Source organism: Cryptomeria japonica, chromosome 2 (assembly GCF_030272615.1).
Source record: "Cryptomeria japonica chromosome 2, Sugi_1.0, whole genome shotgun sequence".
Lineage (NCBI taxonomy): Eukaryota > Viridiplantae > Streptophyta > Pinopsida > Cupressales > Cupressaceae > Cryptomeria > Cryptomeria japonica.
The window spans coordinates 600,601,854-600,623,626 of NC_081406.1; the positions used below are offsets into that span (position 1 = coordinate 600,601,854).

General features: G+C 42.7%; 1 protein-coding gene across 1 annotated transcript in view; it reads left to right on the forward strand.

The window, feature by feature from the left end:
- Positions 1-18,121, forward strand: part of LOC131063008 (protein CURVATURE THYLAKOID 1A, chloroplastic) — a 67,870-nt gene extending 49,749 nt beyond the window's left edge. The window contains exons 2-5 of the mRNA XM_057996762.2: positions 17,074-17,177; positions 17,330-17,437; positions 17,538-17,609; positions 17,803-18,121. Of these exons, the coding sequence (XP_057852745.2) occupies positions 17,074-17,177; positions 17,330-17,437; positions 17,538-17,609; positions 17,803-17,871 (353 nt within the window). The 3' untranslated portion in view covers positions 17,872-18,121. The remainder of the gene's footprint in view (positions 1-17,073; positions 17,178-17,329; positions 17,438-17,537; positions 17,610-17,802) is intronic.
- Positions 18,122-21,773: the final 3,652 nt, after the last annotated feature.

Genomic DNA, 21,773 nt, shown 5'->3' on the forward strand with positions numbered 1-21,773 from the left:
TCAATGCAATCTTCTAAGGTGCAATTCAAAGATGTTCAAATCATTATCATCAAACATGGATTACCATTCAAGTTAATGCATAAACAATGGACGCATAACAATTGAAGTTAAACTCATTTAATTCCAGTTGACCACGCAAGGCACACTTGCAATCAACAAGAGGCTAGTGGTATGGACTAGAAACCATGTAACTTGTTGAAATAACACATTTCACCATGACTTCAATGAAAAGAGTATTTCCATTTACAAGTCTTAACAATTCTTCCTCCTATTCTAACTTCTAACTATTATTAATCTCCTATTTTCTATCTTTCTCCTATTCACTAATTCTCTGCTACTAACTGTTAGCCTTTACAAATGAAGAGCTTGAGCTTTATATAGAGAGCTCATTACAATGAGTGGCCAGGATCAAACCCCATCAATGACCAAGATTTTACAATGAAACCCTAATTAGGGTTTGTTATAACAAACTTTATTCTAGCCAATGAAATAACTACAATGCTCTCTTGAGCTTTTGACCAATAGATAGTGGGAGTAGGTATATTGGAGTTTGTGCCCTCCATGGGTGAGTTTGGTGCATTGAATCCGAACATGCTGATGTGGAACCTTTTGATTGATGGAATGGTGACTAGGATGCCACCTCAACTTGTAGTTGTGGACTGGATTCATCATCATGAATGAATATTGAATAATATCTCTTGATACTCAACATTATCAAGCTTCAGTAGTGATGATGATGAAGGCGTGTTTCCAAATTATATCATGTTGTTCAAGATGATCTTCTAACTTTGATTAACTCTTTTGAAACTATCCTCTTGAATGTCTCAAGCTGAAAGCCATGAAGGTGCAAGGTGTAGATGTTGACTTCCTCTTATTTTTGAATCTTGACATTGCCTTGGAATGAACCCTGTTAGCCGCATTATTGTATACGGGAATACGAATAGTTAATTAAGTCGTAATTGGGTTTGTTAGTTGGCACCCGAGGGGTGGCAGTTGCGATGTGGCGGTTGGCGCTCGCACCCCCTCGGTATCTTTATGTACTCCTCATTGTAACTTGTAAAGACAGGAATTATGAATGGAATAACATATCTGATACTTGTCTGATATCTATGGCATTGTTCTGCATTACGTACTTCATGCTTTAAGTATTCACCCGAGAGGGCAAACATTTGGCGCCGTTGCCTAGACGTACTCGGGAACGGAAGACACGGATGGCGCACAGACACAATGGGCCTACTAGTTGGTGAAATAAACCCAGAGGCGGACGATGCACAAACGGAACTTTACACAGGCGAAGACACGGCAAGGAGAGAATTTTCAATTCTACTCCAGGTAGCCATCCAGACCTACGTCCGACGAGAGGCGGCAGAGGCGGAAATCCCACCAAGTGCCGTGTGGACAGCTCTGGAGGTTAGCCCGGCAATGAACCGGTTGATGAACCACCTCCCCCGGTTGCTTGCACAAGCATCGCTAGCACAACAGGCGCACCTGGAGGAGATTGCCCAGGAAGAGCGACGCCAACAGATCCTTCGCAACTATGAAGAAAACAGCCAACGGGAAACGGAACGGGATGGCGCCAGGCCAGGAGGGAATTGAACGTTGAATTTTTTATTTTCAAATAAAAGTGTCATTGACACAAGTTGTACTTGAGCAGATGAATTAATAAAGACATGTTTTGATTTATGAATTGTGAGTTATGGAAATGTGTGACAATTAATGCCAAACCTATTGAATAAGGATAGAAATAAAAAAGTAGAAACAGACGAGTGGGAGGCTGCGCAGAGGGCCTTGATTCTGGAGCAGCAAGTAGAACGTAGACGGAGGCTGAGGCAACTTGCCGAAGGACGACCTGCCGAAGGGGGACCCGAGGGGAACCAAGGAGGTGTCACGGAGGGTGTAGAGGCCGACGGAAATTTCTACGCGTCGCCAGATCATCGTAGGACGTGGAGCCACGAAGAGTTTCTAGAAGAAACAAGGTTACGGTGAAATCTAGTCGAGGAGACTCGGGATCGGTTCAGAAACTTATCCCTTACGGCACAGAGTGGATATCACCAACGGGAACCAGGAGTGGGCGTGTGTGAGAGCGAAGGGGAGGGTAACCGTACGGGTGTAGGTGCCACACACGACAAGCAAAACACCGTACCTCCAGTCGCCCACGCAGGACACACCACCAACGCCACCGGAGGAAGCAGCACAGGGCCACAGACACAGACAAAACCGCCCCCAGGAAGACGACCTGGGATGGCGAGTAAACAAAAATTACCAAAGTTCATAGGGGATGGCAAGGAAGACCCCTTACGGCACTGCCGTACATGTGAAACCATTTGGTCTGCCAACGGAGTGACAGACCAAAATGACTGGGTACAGCAGTTCCTAGCCACGTTACGTGGAGTCGCCATAGATTGGTACTCCGATGTAGATAAGCAAAAAGTGGCCACGTGGGCCAACCTATAGAAGGAATTCACGGAGGAGTTTCGGTTGCTCCGTGATGACAACGAAATTGTAATAGAGATATACAGTACCAAACAAGGTACCAAGGAGACAGTACGGGCATACAGCAGGAGACTAAAGGAATTGTTGGGTAAAATGGAGAGCCAACCGGCTGAGGGCTTGAAAAAACGATGGTTTGTGGAAGGATTGAAATCCTCCCTACGGAAAAAAATGAAAATTGTACCCCCTACGTCATATGACGACGCCTATAATAGGGCAATGGACCTAGAGAGCGAATACAAAACATCAAGGAAGAAGAAAAGTAATAAATATTCATCTGAGGAGGATGAAGATTCTGACGGGGAAAGCAGTAGCGGTGGCGAATCGAGTAAAAAGGTACACGCGCTCCAAAAGGACATGGAACGAATGCTGAAAGAATTCAAAGCCATGAAAGGGAGTACAAGTAAAACAGAAGAAAATGAAGTGTGGTGTACCGACTGTAGGAGTGACGGACACACCAAGGGGTCTTGTCCCAAGAAGGCTTTCTGCGACATTTGCCAGATTGCGGGACATTTAACAAAGGAATGTCCCTACAATATGAAAACCAGGAACCAACAAGTTCTCTTCACGCAAGAGCAGCCGGCCGCCGGAACTTCACAAACCGCCAACAATAATGCATCATCTAGCGGATATCGGAACAATCAGCAAGGGGGGAGGACCAATAATAATAATAGGAGCCGAATCCAATATGATGCAAAGGGACGACCAATGATCCAGTGCCGAGCCTGCAATCAATGGGGCCACTTTGCTAGAGAATGCACCTCAGAAGAAACTCCACAAAAATTATGCAAATGGTGTGGGCCTGGAGACCACGATGATGGAACGTGCCCAAAGTCTGGAGTAAACCTGCTCAACATCGACAGGACGGAGGAATGGGTATTGGCAATCACACGGTCGCAAGTAAAGAAGGCCACATACCCGGACCCTCGCACGGAGAAGCAGCGGGTGCTGGAGGCCAAGGCGGAAGTGGCGAAGGAAATGTTGGCACAAAGGAGCACCCAAGAAGCGGTAAGTACCTCCCGATCTGAGGCGGAGGAGAATATCCTGAAGCAAATGCTGCAGATTGAAGTGCCGGTAAAAATGAAGGACCTTCTGGAAACGATGCCACAATTACGTACGGCACTCCTACGTACGGTCCAAGTAACCCCACATAGTCAGGCAACCCGGAATATGGATGGTACTAGCAGAACACCTATAGACCCATTGGTCCTAACACTATACAGTGGCCGACACCCAGTGGTGGTAGAAATGGGAATATTGGGAACCATTCTGACTGACACTATCGTTGACGGCGGGTCCGGAGTGAATGTGCTTCCGAAAGAAACCTGGAAGCAGCTTGGCAAACCAACACTATGGCCGTCAACCTTTAACTTACTGGGAGCGGATCAACATGGTATCAAACCCCTTGGAACGCTCATGGCGCAACAAGTGACCATCGGGACACAACCATTTGTCCTCGACTTCGTGGTGATTCCGCTAGCCAAGAAAGGATACGATGCCATTCTAGGCAGAGGGTGGTTGGTGGCAGCCAGGGTGAATCACAATTGGAAGCGTAACACGTTGTCAATGGAGAAAGCCGGGAGAAAATTTATTATCGACCTGAAAACACAACTTGTGAGCGAAGAACTCGCGTCAGAGTCGGAATCAGACGGCGAAGGCGGAGTTGACGGAGGAAAGTACAGAAGGGAACCGAACGAGGAAGGCGTTCTCGGAATCCAAGGATGTTCTGAGGACGAGACCGATTCCCTTAATGGACTTTTCCACTGGCAAATGGAGGACTACGAGTTGCTGTATGGGTGTAACATGTTGCAGGTAGACGAGGATCGAGACGAGAACAAATTTCCGCCAGCGTACGGGGAATACACCGAAGGGGATGCCCCGGTCAACGAAGTACCAGCATACAGGTTTGACATGACAAAACCAATCCGGTACGAAGAATCGGTAAAACCTACAAACCTCGGCACGGAAGCAGAGCCAAGAAACATCCTGGTTGGCGACGATTGGAACCCAGTCCTGAAAGCCGCTGGGTTTAAAATATTCATGGAATACAAGGATGTATTCGCTTGGACGTATAAAGACCTCAAAGGGGTGCCGCCAGAACTGTGCATACAAAAAATTTCACTCGTACCTGGGGCCGTACCTGTACGGAAGAGGCCATACAGAATGAATAAAAACTATGCGGCAAGAGTGAATGATGAAATTGAATGTATGCTCGAAGCCAGGATTATTTTTAAAGTGCAGACTAGCGAGTGGGTGTCGCCCATAGTGATATCCCTTAAAAAAGAGGCAAACCAAATACGAATCTGCGTGGATTTCAGATGCCTTAACACGGTCACCATAAAAGACCCGTTTCCAATACCATTTACGGATAGCATCTTGGAAGAAGTGGCCGGTCATGAAATTTATTCATTCATGGATGGATTTTCAGATATCCATCGCCGAAGAAGACAAATTAAAAACCACCTTCATAGTGGAGGATGGCGTGTACGCGTATAATCGAATGCCGTTCGGATTATGCAATGCACCAGCGACATTTCAACGGATAATCCTTCACATATTTGAAAAGATGTCAGTAGGGAACTTCAGGGCGTTCCTGGACGACTGGTCCATCTACAGTAACCAAGATACACATATGGCTGCACTAGGCGAATGCATGGAGAGATGCAGGCGAGCTCGCCTAGCACTCAACCCCCAAAAATGCAGATTCATGGTGCCTCAAGGGAAGCTGCTAGGACACATAGTGTGTAAGGCTGGACTCAAGACTGACCCAGACAAGATTCGGGTGATAGTGGAAATGGAGGCACCCACAGATGTCATGGGAGTCAAATCCTTCCTAGGACACATAGGGTATTATAGGCGATTTATCAAAAATTTTGCTCGAGTATCCTGCCCTTTGGACAAGCTGACAAGGAAAGGTGAACGGTATATATGGGGGACGGCTCAGGAGGAGGCCTTCCAAGAACTGAAGTCACGGTTGGTGGGTGCGCCAATCCTAACATATCCTGATTGGGACAAAGAGTTCCACGTACACGTTGACGCATCCAACTTTGCCATAGGGGCCACACTGGCGCAGGTTGGGGACCACGGGCTAGATCACCCGGTCTACTTTTCAAGAAGACTCCTGTCGAAGGCAGAGAAAAATTATAGCACCACAGAAAGGGAAGCCCTCGGGATGGTGTACTCCGTCCAGAAATTTCGACATTACTTGCTCGCCACCCCGTTCACATTTTACGTGGACCACCAGGCTTTAATGTATCTGGTAAACAAGCCAATTATCCAAGGACGAATCAGTCAATGGCTGCTATTGCTGCAGGAATTTACATTCAACATTATAGTAAGACCTGGGAAGAGCCATGTGATAGTTGACCAGCTGTCGAGAATCCAGTCAGGAGAACCAGCCGAAGGAGTGAACGAAGATTTTCCAGACGCTCACTTATTTTGCATCGCGGTTCTCCCCGCCTGGTACGTAAGCGTGGGGGAATATTTGTCGACATCACAGTTCCCGAGGGAGATGCCACCAGGAGAAAGAAGGAAACTGGTATTGAGGAGTAGGACATTCCAACTCATTAATGGCCTATTGTATAAAATGGGGCCCGATCAGATCCTACGGCGATGTGTCCTAGAAGAGGAAATTCCGGGCGTCTTAAGGGAAGCACATGAAGGGCCCGCAGGTGGACACATGGGGCCCGACACCACGGCGAGGAAAGTCCTGTTGGCAGGACTGTGGTGGCTGACACTACATAATGACGTCAGGGAGTGGGTAACAAGCTGTGATACATGCCAATGGGCCGGACGACCATTAAAAAGGGATTTTATGCCCCTCAACCCATCGAATGCCCAGGAACTGTTTGAGAGATGGGGATTAGATTTCGTCGGACCATTAAAACCAAGTAGAGCTCGACAATGCAGATACATTGTAGTGGCAACATAATACTTGACCAAGTGGGTGGAGACACGGGCCTTACCCGACAATTCGGCGGTCAATACAGCAAAATTCATCTATGAACACATCATTACGCGGTATGGGATTCCAATCCAACTGACGAGTGACAAAGGAGGCCATTTTGTAAATCACATAATCCGATTGCTAACAACGGAGTTTAAAATCTTCCACTCCTTATCAAGCCCCTACTATCCACGGGCGAATGGGCAGGTCGAGGCGACCAATAAAATAATAATGTTGGTGATATATAAGTCTTGCGGAGTGGAGAAGGATGATTGGGAGGAGTGCCTACCGTCAGTACTTTGGGCATACCGAACAACTTACAAGGTAACTACTGGATAGACTCCCTTCCAGCTAATGTATGGACAAGAAGCGGTGGTGCCAGTGGAATTCATGGTGCCGAGTCTCCGGATCGCCATCGATAATCGACTTGGCGACATGGAAAGCCTGAGGGAGAGACTGTACGCCTTGAACAAATTGGACGAACGAAGGATGATGGCTCAATGGGCGACAGAGACGGCCCAGCAAAGACGGAAGGTTTGGCACGACAAGCATCTCCGGCGAATGAAGTTTACTCCTGGGCAATTGGTATTGAAATTCAATGGAAGGAACGAAATCAAACCTGGGAAATTCAAAGTGCGTTGGCTAGGACCATTCAAGGTACGCGAGGTCAATACCAACGGGGCAATTAAGTTGTGGACGCTGGACGGGGAAGAGATACCAGATGTCGTCAACGGGTCGAAATTAAAAATCTACCACGAACGGAGGGAGCCCGAACCATGACGAATGCTTAAAAAAATAAAAAAATAAAAATTTAAATTTTTAAAAAAAAAAAAAAAAAGAAGAAAGTGGGCCCACCGTACGGTGGAATCACCGACGGTGGCACCACCGTGCGGTGGTCACCGCACACGCCAACCGCACACCGCCAACCACCAACCGACAATAAAACCCCGCCCGCACAACTCCGAAGCCGCACACTTCCGCAACCTCCACGCGCAGCCCGCACAGCCTCCACACGCAGCCACACAGCCTCCATGCGCAACCGCACAGCCGCGCAGCGCACAGCCCGCAGCCACACAACCGTGCAACCGCAGTCGGCACCAAGCCGCACGAGTCTGTACCGATTACGGGCAGACGGTTTTCATTTTGGAAAAAAAGGGGGGTTATAAAAGCAGAATCGAAGAAGTAATCTGTACTAATGGACACAAACAGGAACAAGGCAGATTGGCGAAAGCGGTTGCAGCCGTTAGAAGACAAGTTGCAAGGAGGGCAAAAAGGAACCAGTGCAGACACAGGCAAACGGATTCTACCATCTGGGGTGTGCATTGCAGGTAGTCTCGATATGAGCACCAGTCAAAAAAGCAAGAAGCATCGTCCCAAACCCTTGGCGACAAAGGACAGAGATGAAATAACGGCAGATAATGTTATGTTCGAGGGTTTGAATGGAATCGACTATTGGAACTGGTGGGCCAAAACACCTCAGGATGATTTAATAAAGAAAAGCCTTCGCCAGGCACAAGTACACTGGGCGGTCCAGATGCCAGTTTTTTCGATAAAGGACTTTGAGGTGGTTTTGCGTGCCATGATTGGCAGCTATGACAAACATCGCCACTAGTCGGTATTTGATTATCAACATCAGAGGATAATAGTGTCATTCACGGCAGGCGAGTTCACTAGGGTATTTGGCATACCAGGGATAAAAGGAAAGAAAATAGACACCTCCCAGAAAATATCCCCCGAGAATCGTGCTACACTGCTCCAGCTGATGTTGCACGATAACCTTACCCAAGCCGAGAAAGATAGCCTCAAGAGTGCAAGCAAGAGTCGGGGAGTGAAGAAACAATTTTTTGCCAAGGGAGTATGGCGATGCCTGTTGTCGGTGGTGAAGAGTCGCCTCACAGGTGCCACCCGCACGTCGGACATAGCCATTGCACAGATAGTACTGATGAATGGGCTACACAATGGAGTGGTATATGATTGGGCGTCACTATTGGTGGATAGGATGGACGAGTTCATGACGCTGCAATACAAGAAGTTCTACATGCCGCATCACGCCATTGGATTATTCCTGGAGGCAGTCCGCACACAGAACACCTCGGGCTCACAGCCATTGGAGCCACAGGGTCGTGTTGCACCAGACTAGCCACCCATACTCTACTGGTCACACTTAGACGTCTTGGCACATGGCACGGAGGCACGTTTGGGCACAAAACGAAAGAAGGCCGCCATGTCCGATACAGAGTCCGACACGGAAGAGTCTGAGGCTAAGGATGTAGACAGTGGCAAGGAGGAATCAGCAGACACCTCCCAGGTAAGCGGAGGGAGTTTCCGACTACAGGGAGAAGGGGCGACCAGTTGCCTGAAGAAGGGGTAGTGGAGTCTGCAGGTACAGTAGGGTCTACTGTAGCACCAGAGGTGCAGGTCCACTTTACACCAGCCCGCTTACCAAAGACTTGTCAGTTGGCGGTGCCACGGTCCTTCGGGACAGTGAGTGTAGTTACCACGGTACCAGTTCCTAGTTTCGGGCAGCCTCGGGCGACGATAGCCATGACACCACCACGGGTGGAGACCTTGGCGAGTGCAGAGGCTTCCATGGTGCACGAGGTGCCGGATGTGACAGGACAGAATGTGCCAGGGTTACCAGGATATATGCAAGAGGCAATGATGACAACAAGCACTCTTCATGATGACCTCACTAGCTGGTTGAGCCGTTACCAGATGGCACCCATGGCACCAGGAGAGGCCACTTTATCCCCAGGGCAGACCACGTATTCCTTGGATGTCATTGATCTCGAGGAAGGGAGTTCCCCGAGCAGCAGGGCAGTTCAGAGAGTTGCTTCACCCCCTGCGGTGGTAGTAACCAGTCTGTACAGAGTAGAGGAGGTGCTCGTGGGAAGTCAGCAGGGTGCAGAGTTGGAGCAGTTTATTACGGAGATGACTCTGGGAGCACAGCGGCTTGTGTCATCTGCCACGCTCCAGGCCGATGCGACCATGGTTGAGCGGATGGAAGGGTTGTTGACCTTTGCTCGCATGGGATGCCGAGCTGAGTTTGAGAGGTGTTTTGAGCATACCGGGTGGCCGGACACGGAGAGCCTGGCGATGCTGGAGGCTTGGCGCCTCACTGAGAGGGTTGGCGAGACCCAGATGCAGTCGTTGGTGAGAGAGGTAGAGCAGGCCTTCCGTGAAGGTTATCTAGAGCTTCGAAGGTCACAATAGATGGCAACTACAGTTGAGGCTTTGAGGATGGCAGCAGTCACAGCTCGGGAGGAGCTGGCTACCAGGTTTCACGAGCTAGAGGCTACCATGGCACAGAACCAGGCAGCGGTGGACAATTTAGTAGCCGAGAAGTCTGCCTTGCTGATACAGTTGGAGGAGGAGAGGGCTTCGAGGGAGCTGTTGGAGACTCGGTTGGTCAGTGCCCTGGAAAATGTGGACAAGAAGGATAAGGAGGTGCTCGAGGCAGCCTACATGGTAAAGACTGCTATGGAGCGGCAAATGGTCGCGGAACGGGATCTCAAGAGGAGGACGGAGCAGGTGTATGAGCTTCGTGGACGCTTGGCGTCCACTGCTACACCACCACCGGCGCCTTCTTCATCAGGGACGCCTTCTGCACTCCCTTAGTTTTTTTTTCTTCTGGATTTTGCGAGCTCCATGTATTCTCCATTTTGTTGTAAGTCGCCTGGAGACGACTTTTCTTTTGGGGGGGGATGATGTTAGCCGCATTATTGTATACGGGAATACGAATAGTTAATTAAGTCGTAATTGGGTTTGTTAGTTGGCACCCGAGGGGTGGCAGTTGCGATGCGGCGGTTGGCGCTCGCACCCCCTCGGTATCTTTATGTACTCCTCATTGTAACTTGTAAAGACAGGAATTATGAATGGAATAACATATCTGATACTTGTCTGATATCTATGGCATTGTTCTGCATTACGTACTTCATGCTTTAAGTATTCACCCGAGAGGGCAAACAAACCCTTGATGTCACGACTACTTTTTCACTCCTTTGGAATTCTTTCTTTGTGATCCCCTTCATGCTGATGATTCTTTCATCTACATCCCTGGATGTGTGGATCATGTTCTTCTATAAGTGAATCCTACTTGTGTAGTCACCTTCCTTGATACCCTTGTGTTTGCCGACGAAGTTTTCCCCTTGAAGTTCATGGTGGTGTGGGTTTTGCAATCTTCCTTCTCTTATTCTTTCAAGGTGTTGCTTTGCAATTTGTATCATCATCCTTTCACATCTGCAAAACAAAACAAATATGGTATCAAACACACATGGTATATTACCTTTACACATCCTCTTAATTTGATATGATCTCTGATTTTTTATGTGTTTTTGGTCTGATAAGTGCATCTATAGGGGAGGTTGCTCCTATTGAGGAGCAAAGGAAGTACATATCAATTGAGTAAATCTGCTCCCTTCACTTGCTCATGCCATGTCAATATGCAAGGTGAAATATAGGAAATGTTCAAGGTTAGTTCTCCATGTGTCAAAGTTCATTAACTCACCTTTTAGGATGCAATGGAAGGAAGTTTGCTCCTAAGGAGGAGCAAAGGAAGTAAAATTCGCTCCAACTAAGGAGCAAAGGAAGTGATTTTCGCTCCTGAGAGGGAGCAATGGAAGTGAAATTCGCTCCTAAGGAGGAGCAATGGAAGTGACTTAAGGTTCAAACTTTCAGCATCATTCCATCCATTTGATCCTTTCAGTGGGCAAAGGTGGGGTTCCATGCAAGGTAAAGCATCTAGATTCGTTCTCCCCTTAGTTGAAATTCATCAAATCACCATTGAGTATGCAAGAGAAGTGACTTCGCTCCTAAGGAAGAGCAAAGGAAGTGAAATTCGCTCCAGAGGAGGAGCAAAGGAAGTGATTTTTGCTTCTAAGAGGGAGCAAAGGAAGTCAACTTCGAATCACCATCCAACCTGCTCTTAACTGCTTTTTTATCAACTTGTCACTTTTTAATCAATCATGCCTAGTCTCCATGTGCAAAAGTCATCAAGTCATCATTAAAAATGCTTAGGAAGGAATTTTGCTCTCATGAAAGAGCAAAGAAAGGTAATTTTGCTCCTGAGAAGGAGCAATGGAAGCACATTTCACTCCTAAAGGGGGGAGCAAAGGAAGTCAATTTCGCTCCTAGAGGGGAGCAAAGTAAGTACATTTCGCTCCTAAAGGGCAGCAAAGAAAGTCATTGCAATCTAGACACTTAGCTCAGTTTTCATCCACTTACTCTCCATTCATCAACTCATATGCATCAAATTACCTTCATGAGAGGCCTTAGAAGCAAATCCGCTCTCATGAAAGAGCAAATGAAGAGTTATTCGCTCCAAATGAGGTGCAATGGAAGTAGATTTTGCTCCTAAAGGGGAGCAAAGGAAATCATTTCAAATTCGTCATCTCCATCCTTTCCTTTGTCAAAATCATGATGCATTTACCTCTTTCAATGATGTTAAAGGCATTGAACTTGTTCATCACCCTCAAATATGCAAAGGAAGTCCACATCGCTCCAAGATGAGGGCAATGGAAGAGGATTTCGATCCTGAGAGGGAGCAAAGGAAGTCAATTTCACTCCTAAAGGGGAGTAATGGAAATGACCTTGTACTTAGCCAAATTTTAGGTTGCTGATTGAGGATTGACTTCATTGCTCAAACAAAGACATCATATGATGACTAGATGGAGTTTCATATGTCATAGGAGGGTTGGAGAGGAAATTCTCTCCTAAGAAGGAGCAAAGGAAACAAAATTCGCTCCAAGAATGGGGCAAAGGAAGTGGATTTCGCTCCTAGAATGGGGCAAAGGAAGTTTTCATGTACTATATGCAACTTACCTCTCAATAAAGTGCAATCAACTTCCTTGGATGGCAAAGGAAGAAATTCACTCCTATGGATGAGCAATGGAAGTCGCTCCAAATTGGGAGCAATGGAAGTCGCTCCAAATTGAGAGCAATGGAAGAGAATTTAAGTCACCATCTCTAACATCTTGATAGAGTGCAATCAGCCCACTTTGATAGCAAAGGAAGAAATTCGCTTCAAAACCCAAGCAAAGGAAGTTCGCTCCAAAACCTAAGCAATGGAAGTGTATCAAATGAATTTCGCTCCTAAGCAAGAGCAATGGAAATTGCTCCTGCTAGAGGGCAATGGAAATTTTCCCATACTTAAACAAATTTTGCCCTATGGTCTTCACTTTTCAAACCTCCTTCACTTACCCTGTTTAAATTGACATCACTTGACATCCTTCCAACCTAAGGAGAGAGAAATGACTCTACCATTATCTAGCCATCTGAGAAAGTGCACTTCTTCAAATAAAAGGCTAGTAGCAAAAAGACTCTACCACTATGCCAAAAGGCAGGAAAAAAGTGGGGTCCTCATTTGCAATGGGGCGATGTGTGAAAATGTCACAACAATTCCCCCAACATGCCCAATTAGCAATGCATACCTTTTTGAGCCAATTGCCAAAGTTTTACCTAAGTTGCCGGTTTGGGTTCGGGTTCAAGTTTCGGTTCAAAGAACCGGTTTGCCGGTACGGCAAAATTTTAAAATGGGTTTTAGGTTTGTTTGTACAAACACACACACACACACACACACACACACATATATATATGAATTAAGATTAGAATGCAACATAATATCATATAAACAACAAAAACACCATAAACTTGTAATCATAGCATCATGATCATATTTCATACCATCATAGCATCATATACTTCAAGTTCAACATCAAAATATTAAAATGATAATATCAAGTTCAAGTATCATTGTTTCAAAATTCAACTTGCAACAATTGGAACTTTATACTAAGTTTAAATCATCTAATGGATTCTTCTTCTTCTTGCAATAGCAATCAACAATAAATGCAATAGCAGTAAATACAATAGCAGTCAAGAGTAGCACTAAGAAGATGAAAGACTAATTGCAAGTCAAGAATAATTGCAATAGCAGTCAATAATAACAGCAAAAGTCTTTCACGGAAACGATTAATGCCATTGAAGATGAAGAAGGAGAATGAACTGTCAAGAAAGTGAGCTCGGGAAACTGAATATTTTTGTTTTTTTATATAAGCCGAGGATTGTTAATTAGAATCGGCTAATGCATGGGTATTTTGCTGTTGTGATTGAGCATTTCTCTAGTACATTGTATAAGGTTAACAAGTAAGAGGTCAGAATTCAATTGTTTGCTGCTCTGCTTTATCTTGCTTCAGACATAAAAAATTTGAATAAATCTATCAATTGTTTGTTATTGTCTATAATAATTTTAAGTCTTAAACCTGCATGATAACTTGCAAAACAATCACACAAATCTGCAAGTTTGAACTCATTGCTATAAATGTTATAAAATTTTGCAAAAAAAAATGTAAATTTGGGCACCTAGCTGTCCAGGTTCGCCCTGGGTTTGCCCGGGTACGAATCCTGGCCGAACCCAAAGGCGAACCGGACCAGGACCCAAACCCAAAACGAACCAGACCAGTACCAGGTCTTGAACCCGGCGAACCCTGCAACTTAGAGTTTTACCTTCCAATTTGATGACAGATGACTTCCCAAACAAATGCAAAGGTGATAGTAACTCAGTACAAGAACAATAACTCAAAGGTGACAGGAACTTTGTACAAGAACAATAACTCAATAAACTGACCGAAATTTAGAACAATGCTAATAACTACCCAGCATGACAGGAACTACAGGACCTTAACAAAGCAACACAAACTACCATTTCATTATCTGTCTTGAGTCAAACCTACAGCTGAAACAATCTGAATGAAATAGTTTTATTCTTTTACTTGAAAATGTAGTCACAAACAACTGCATCCTTTATGCTAACAAAACAAACCGAAATTCATCTAACCCATTGTTCGCTAGTTTCTACCTCATTTTCTACAAGGAATCACAATTCACCCACTCTAGATGTTAATCTGCCAATTATGCAGGCCGCCTCCATCTCATGTTTCTGAATTGTCAACTCTGTTCGATGATTCGATCCTTCAATGGATCCAAGTCATTTCTCTTCCCACTCATTTCCTCCATAAACCAATGCTGCGTCCATCATTCTCTGATCTAATGTCTCTCGTTCTTTTCTTTTCCCCAATCCAACTGTTTCACCATTTTCTCTCGTAACTACCCAATGTCCTCAAATACCTCAACTGAATCTTCTGCAAAATGGATAGTGTCTTGATGCTCCTGCATCAGGCTCCCCTGGAGACAAAAGAAATCATGTGCTCCTGCACATGAGGTCATCAACAAAAGTTATTGCTTTCTTCTTCTTTTTTTCTCTTCTTCCAACACCTCGTCGGAACAACTGTCATCCTTTGCTTGCATCTCTGCTCACTTTGCTTCTCTGTTCTCGTGGATTTACATCCACTTTTTACCATCCTTCGCTGCCAAATTTTTCTTGCACACTCATCCATGCACAAGTCGATATAAACGATTCTATGGAAATTCAAGATTTCCCTATCTTCTTTGTCAAACTCCTTCACCTTTTCCATCTTTCGTTCAATCACATCAAAATCTACTGCATCCTTATGTAAATCTGCATTTACTATGCTATGTTCTTCTCTTATCATCTCAAATAAAAATAAAACATTATCTTCACAACATGCAAATAAATTTACTGTGTAACTCATTATTACTGTAGCATCATCCATTGCTACAATCTTCATCTTCTCACCTTTATCAGCCATCTTTTCCAACCATTCTTCTGTTAATTCCAACATATTTAACAACAAATCTTTTCCATCTTCACCATTCACAACAACATCCTTATGTTCTATTGCTGCATTCATAACTACATTTTTCATTCTTTTGGCAATCGTTACCTTTGCTGCAACCTCCTCAATTGCTGCAATCTCATCCTTCTCTTCTTCATTTTCAGGTACTGCTACACTCATCTCCTCATCATTATTATGTATTTTTATGCCTTCCAAAAGACATGGCTCTGCTACAGACTTGCAATCTTCTATTTATTTCTTTTTTCTTGCAATCATTATCAGAATAATAACTCTTTTTCAAGGAATCCATCCATCTTTCAATCTTTTCCAATTCCTCACAGAGCTTTTTGTTCTCCATTTCATCCCAATACTTTTCCCAAGATGGGATCTTCACAGGTCTCCTCATGACCCATCTCATCTCTCTCGTCAAATTCATCTTCGTCCTCAGATTCTTGGATATCCTTCGCAAACAAATTTTCAGTCACAATCTTATGCACTCTCGTGGCCTCCTCCTTTACCCTCTACAGTCATAGGCCTACTCTCACCTGCAACAAAAACTTTTAGGGTTTACTTTGAGACAACAGCCACTTGACTCTTTTTCCCATCCACCGGTCCTCGCACAGGCTGCCTCTCATTCGGCGCTCTGCCTATGCACTCAGAATCTGTGGCTCTGATACCATAATGATTACGGACGACTTCCCAAACAAATGCAAACCAACTCGGCCTTCAAAGGTGACAGGAACTCAGTACAAGAACAATAACTCAATAAACTGACTGAAATTTAGAACGATGCTAAGAACTACCCAGCATGACAGGAACTACAGGAATTTAACAAAGCAACACAAACTACCATTTCATTATCTGTCTTGAGTCAAATATACAGCCGAAACAATCTGAATGAAATGGTTTTATTCATTTTCCTGAAAATATAGTCACAAACAACTGCATCCTTTATGCAAACAAAACAAACTGAAATTCATCTGATCCATTGTTTGCTAGTTTCTGCCTCATTTTCCACAAGGAATCACGATTCACCCTCTCTAGATGTTAATCGGCTGATTAAGCATACCGCCTCCGTCTCATGTTTTTGATATGTCAACTTTGCCCAATCCTTCAATGGTTCCAAGTCATTTCTCTTCTCACTTATTTCCTCCATAAACCAATGCTGCATGCATCATTCTCTTATCTAACGTCTCTCATTCTTTTCTTTTCCCCAATGCAACCATTTCACCGTTTTCTTTCGTAACTACCCAATGTCCTCAACTACCTCAATTGAATCTTCCGCAAAACAGATAGTGTCTTAATGCATCTGCATCACAATTCATCCCTTGTTATATCACTGGCTAAAAAAAATGGCACCCTAGTTGGTCATGTTCTTAAAATGGAACTGAAAGGAGCTGATATTCGTTAACTCTAGCAATGATTAGTTCTATGCTTAACCAAATTCACTGATAAAAAAGGCAACCAAATTCTTTTTCAGAATTGCATGAGACAGAAAATACTAAATAGTTGTTATGGAGAATGTAAAATTCAAGTTAGCTAGCAAACAAGAAATGTGTATATGGGCAGCACCAATTGGTCATGTTCTTAAAATGGAACTGAAAGGAGCTGATATTCGTTTACTCTAGCAATGATTAGTTCTATGCTTAACCAAATTCACTGATAAAAAAGGCAACCAAATTCTTCTTCAGAATTACATGAGACAGAAAATACTAAATAGTTGTTATGGAGAATGTAACATTCAAGTTAGCTAGCAAACAAGAAATGTGTATATGGGTAGCACCAATTATTGTAACATTATACGTATTACTCACTCTCACTCCTTATACACAACTGGATGTACGGAGTATACTTCTATGTCCATTTATGCATTTGCATGTCAGTTGTTTTATACTGTAGTATATACTTAAAACTGACAGCACTGAAAAATGCCACCATTTGCAGGATCATTAAAGTTTTCACCTCTTCCAATCAGAGCTACATCATCAGATGACGCATCTACTAGTTCTGTTCAAGCAGAAGAATTGTTTGCTGAATTGAAGGAAAAGGTAGCTACACCCAAGTATTGATTCTCAAGTAAACTGGTCATGTAAAGGAAAAGGGAAAGGGCACCCAGTATTATTAACCAAGCAAACCAATTTCACTTTTTGAAACCTAATCTCTTTGATTTGAAGACCTTTGATCTTGATCATTGTTACAGTGGGATGCAGTTGAAAACAAATCTACAGTTCTTCTTTATGGTGGAGGTGCAATTGTGGCTGTATGGCTTTCCTCCATACTTGTTGGAGCGATCAACTCGGTTCCTCTGGTATAAAATCTAGCTTGATCTTTGATAAAATCAAACTGAACAGAAAATTGTTATAGCATCTAAACTGTTTTGGCATTTCTCTTTGGATTAATGTTATCAGCTTCCTAAGATTATGGAGCTGATTGGGCTTGGATACACTGGATGGTTTGTTTATCGATACCTATTGTTTAAGGTACAACATAGGCTCAGATTTCTTTTGGTCGAAGTAGTAACAATTAGGTCAAAATATAAGGTTCTGAAAATTAAAAGCTGATGATTGGTCTTTTTAGTTATTACAGAATCTTATTGTCATATGTTTTAGTAGGAAAATTTTCTTTGCCAGCATGCTACTTATTCTATGAATGGCTTACCATTTGTTTTTACAGTCAAGCAGAAAAGAGTTGGCCACAGATATCGAAGAAATAAAGAAGAAGATTACTGGTTCCCAAGAATAATTTTGTCATGTATTTATAAGATATTTTCTAAGGTGTCTCTTATCTATATTCCCACATTGAGAAATAGGCACTTACCAAGAACTGTATTTATTCCCTTCTAGAGAAATTATTAGGTCGGATTATGTTCTCTACTTTTAGTTAAGTATTGACTTGTTGGAGATTAATATCTGTAGCTTTTAATTGTCAAGCATTTGGTATATTTGTAGTTTTGTTAATAAAACTTAACTGTGCAAAAACCACAGATTTACTACTTCCAACCCCCATGGTTAACCATTAAATTACTGGTTAAATTTGTTGTTTATCTGGAACAATTAAATTCACAACATTCTTAAAATAAATTGTTTCTCCAAAATCCCATGGGAAATATTATGACTACCTACCTATTGATGATTATGTTTATTGAATATGCATTTGTTTTTCTTATAAATGCAAAATGAGTATAACATTTTTCTTTGATTTCTACAATGCTCCCATCAACATCAAATCTGTCCCGACAAGTATGCCATTGTCATAATTATGTCATTGTTGTCATCAACTTTCTCATCTTCATTGCGACCATTTTTATCATTATCATCATTGTTGTAATTATTATCGTCAATATTGTAATTATTGTCATCATTAGCATCATCATGATCATTGTTATCATCATCATTCTCATCCATGTAGTTATCATCATCATCACCATTTGTCAAAGCAGTCAGATACTCCTCTATCCCACCTTGGGCATGTGTATCCTCATATCCGAAATGGGTATGTATCTAGCATTGCCCGGATACATGTTCGATATTATACCCATGCGTGTCCAAAAAACCTTGATTTTCCAATCATGCCTAATACTATACGATTTCATTTTTTTAAAATTTGACGTATATCGTCCTAATTTAAAAAAAATCCATTCATACATTTAAAAATAAAATTGTATAAACAAAACTTACACCAAATGAAAGACAAATGAAATGTTTTTCTATGTCAGCGACCCATTTTTTTTGGTTATCTTCCAATGCAACTCTATTACTTTTGCATATTGTAGATTGTTAAATCATCTTATAATTATTTATGTAGCAATTATGTGTCTATATTGCTTTTGAAGTAATGAAAATCTCACCTAATAATTAGAAAATTGTGTTAAATATGTGTATGCGTAGTTTATGAATGATGTATCCATATTCAGGGTTGTAAAAAATGGTCGTATTTGCATCCGATACCATGCAACTTTGTCATTTGTATCTTGATGTCATCATCGTCATCATCACTATCACTATCACTATCACCATAAACATCACCTCTATTGTTGTGATCATTGTCATTGTCATTATTGTCACATCATCAAACTTAAATGCAATTATCAGCATGAGTGCTCATATTCCCTGAGCGTGTCAGAGCTCTTCAAGATTGCCTTTGGGTAATCCTAGTCAAGCTTTTTGAAGCTCAACATGCTTTCTATGAGCAATTGCTCACCATTGACGACCTCAAAGAAGTTAGTTTCATGGCAGATGACAAAGCTTTTGGGTGTGATGGATTCCCTTGTGAATTTTATAAAGCACTTTGGCATTGTGTGGTTTCTAACTTGCACAAATTTTACTTAGAAGTGTTTGAAAATCAATCCCTGGGACATTTAACATTAAGTTCATACCTTAGCATGGTGATCTAGAGGATGTCTACAACTAGAAGCCGATAACCTTGCTAAATGTCTCTTACAAGATCATTGTGAAGGCTTTAGCTTTGAAGATTAGACACATGCTCCCCAAAATTGTTCATCTTGAATAGATTGATTTTATCAAATCTTGGTATTCGTCGTTTTCAATTGCAAGTCATGTTCCTCAAAATTGATTTTGTTGAAGCCTATGACTCCATTGAATGACCTTTCATTTTAGCTATGTTGGGTGCCCTTGGCTTTGGCCTCAACTTCACTTAGTTTGTTAAGATGTTGTTTGGTGATGCCTCTACTTGCATTACCATTAATGATCCTCAATCTCAAGCCTTTGGGCTCCATTGGTCGATTCCCCTGGCCTTTTGCCCCCTCTTTATATGTGCTTGTTGTTGAAGGTTTTGGATACGTGTTGGCTCATTCCATTTCTATTGGGTGCATCTGAGGATTGCCCTACTTGATTCATCTCATCATCTTGTCAATGGCCATTTCATGTATGATTCTTTTCTCATGTTTGTCGAAGATGAGCAAAATGTCAAAGAGGCCTTTCAATGCCTAGATACATTTTGTTTGGCTTTTGGTTCTGCCATTTAATGGCATAAAACTCAGTGTTACAGGCAATCCTTTCTCCTGGATCCACCTTGGCTTTTTCAATATGGGTGGAAGTGGATCGGACATGGTGAAATCTTTCAATTTTTGGGCATTCTTTTTGCTTTCTAGGCTTCGTTGATGGAGCTTTGGAATGCGGTTCTTGCTAGGATTGAGAAAAAGCTTTCCTACTTGATCACCAAGCTACTTTCATTAGTTGGTAAATTCTAGGTGTACTCTAAAATTCTTGCAACCACTCATGTTTATTATTCCTCTTGTTGGGCTCCTAAAGCCTCTAGTTTAAAATTGGAAATGCTTTTGCAAGTTTTTTATGGGCCTCTACTGAAGACCACAAGGTTTTTCATAGAGTTGCTTGGGAGTATTGTTGTCTGCCACATGACTCAACTGGTCTTGGGCTCCTCTCTTGTCAACGACAAGGATGGCCCTTTACGCCAAGTGGATTGTTCATGACATTTCTAGCATGAAGCTTGGAAAATTCTCCTCTATCATTACATTTCTTATGGTTTTCTTGTTACTTGGCCTACTTGAAAGGGATTGATTTTCAAACCCATTTGGTTATGAAAAATGTTCACATCAAAGGCACTTTCTTGGCCAAAAGTATTTGGCGTGCCTGGGAAGCTATTAAGCCTTGGCTCTGGTGGGCTAGCTCTGGCTTTTGAGATGGTATTTCTTTTAATCAACACAACATTCAGTATTCAGTTGCAAGGGCTTCCTATGGCTTGGTTGCCTTGGGTTTGTGCCTTCCACTTTCATAATTGTGGCATTCACACCCCTCATGATTTGTTCTATAGAGCTTCGATGAATCTTCACTCTTGGGAAGATATGAAAACCTAGCTCCAACTTTCTTAGCTAGATCAAGAGACATTTGGCATTGTTTTGTCCGCTCTTCCTCTAAATATGCTATAAAAAATTGGCATTGACTTTGTGAAACCCTGGTGGAAAGATTGGCATTGGTCTCCTGATATTGCATTCTGTAATTATAAATGGTGTTTGGGTTACTCCTAGCTTTCTCCTCATCATTCCATGGTGCATTCTTTGAACCTTTGATGGCATTTATAGGCATCCCTTTTTGTTTGGCAATGTTTGTTTCACAACATTTGGTCTACTCTCATTGAACCTGAGCTTGCCCATTTTGCCTGGTGTGTTCTTTTCCAAGGCTTGCCTTTGGGCTATCGCCTTCATATGGACCCTTGTTGTCCATTTTGTGGTCAACTAGAGTCCTTCAAGCATATTTTCTAGTTTTGGGTATGTGCAAGATCATGGTTGGTCAAAAAGTGGCAATGGGAAAAAACGTGTTTTTTACTTTGCCAAACATGCCAAATTTCGCTTTCACTTTTTGTATGGGTTGGGAAAAATTTGAATTTGGTTTGTTAATACCAAACCAAAATGGATATTCATTTGTAATAGATATATGTTTCTTGACATCATTTTTGTAATGTCATGTTTTCCAAAACGGGTATCCGTTTTGTTTAGCCTAAAAAACATACTTTAGTAAAATGGGCATAACTATTGCATTTCTTATCGAAATTTTGATTTTTACAGGTGTTGGAAAGGTAATTCAAAGATCTATAAAATGGACAAGTTAATTTAATTATACAACAAAAATTAATTATAATCATTTGAAGTTAATCCTTTATTTTTAAAA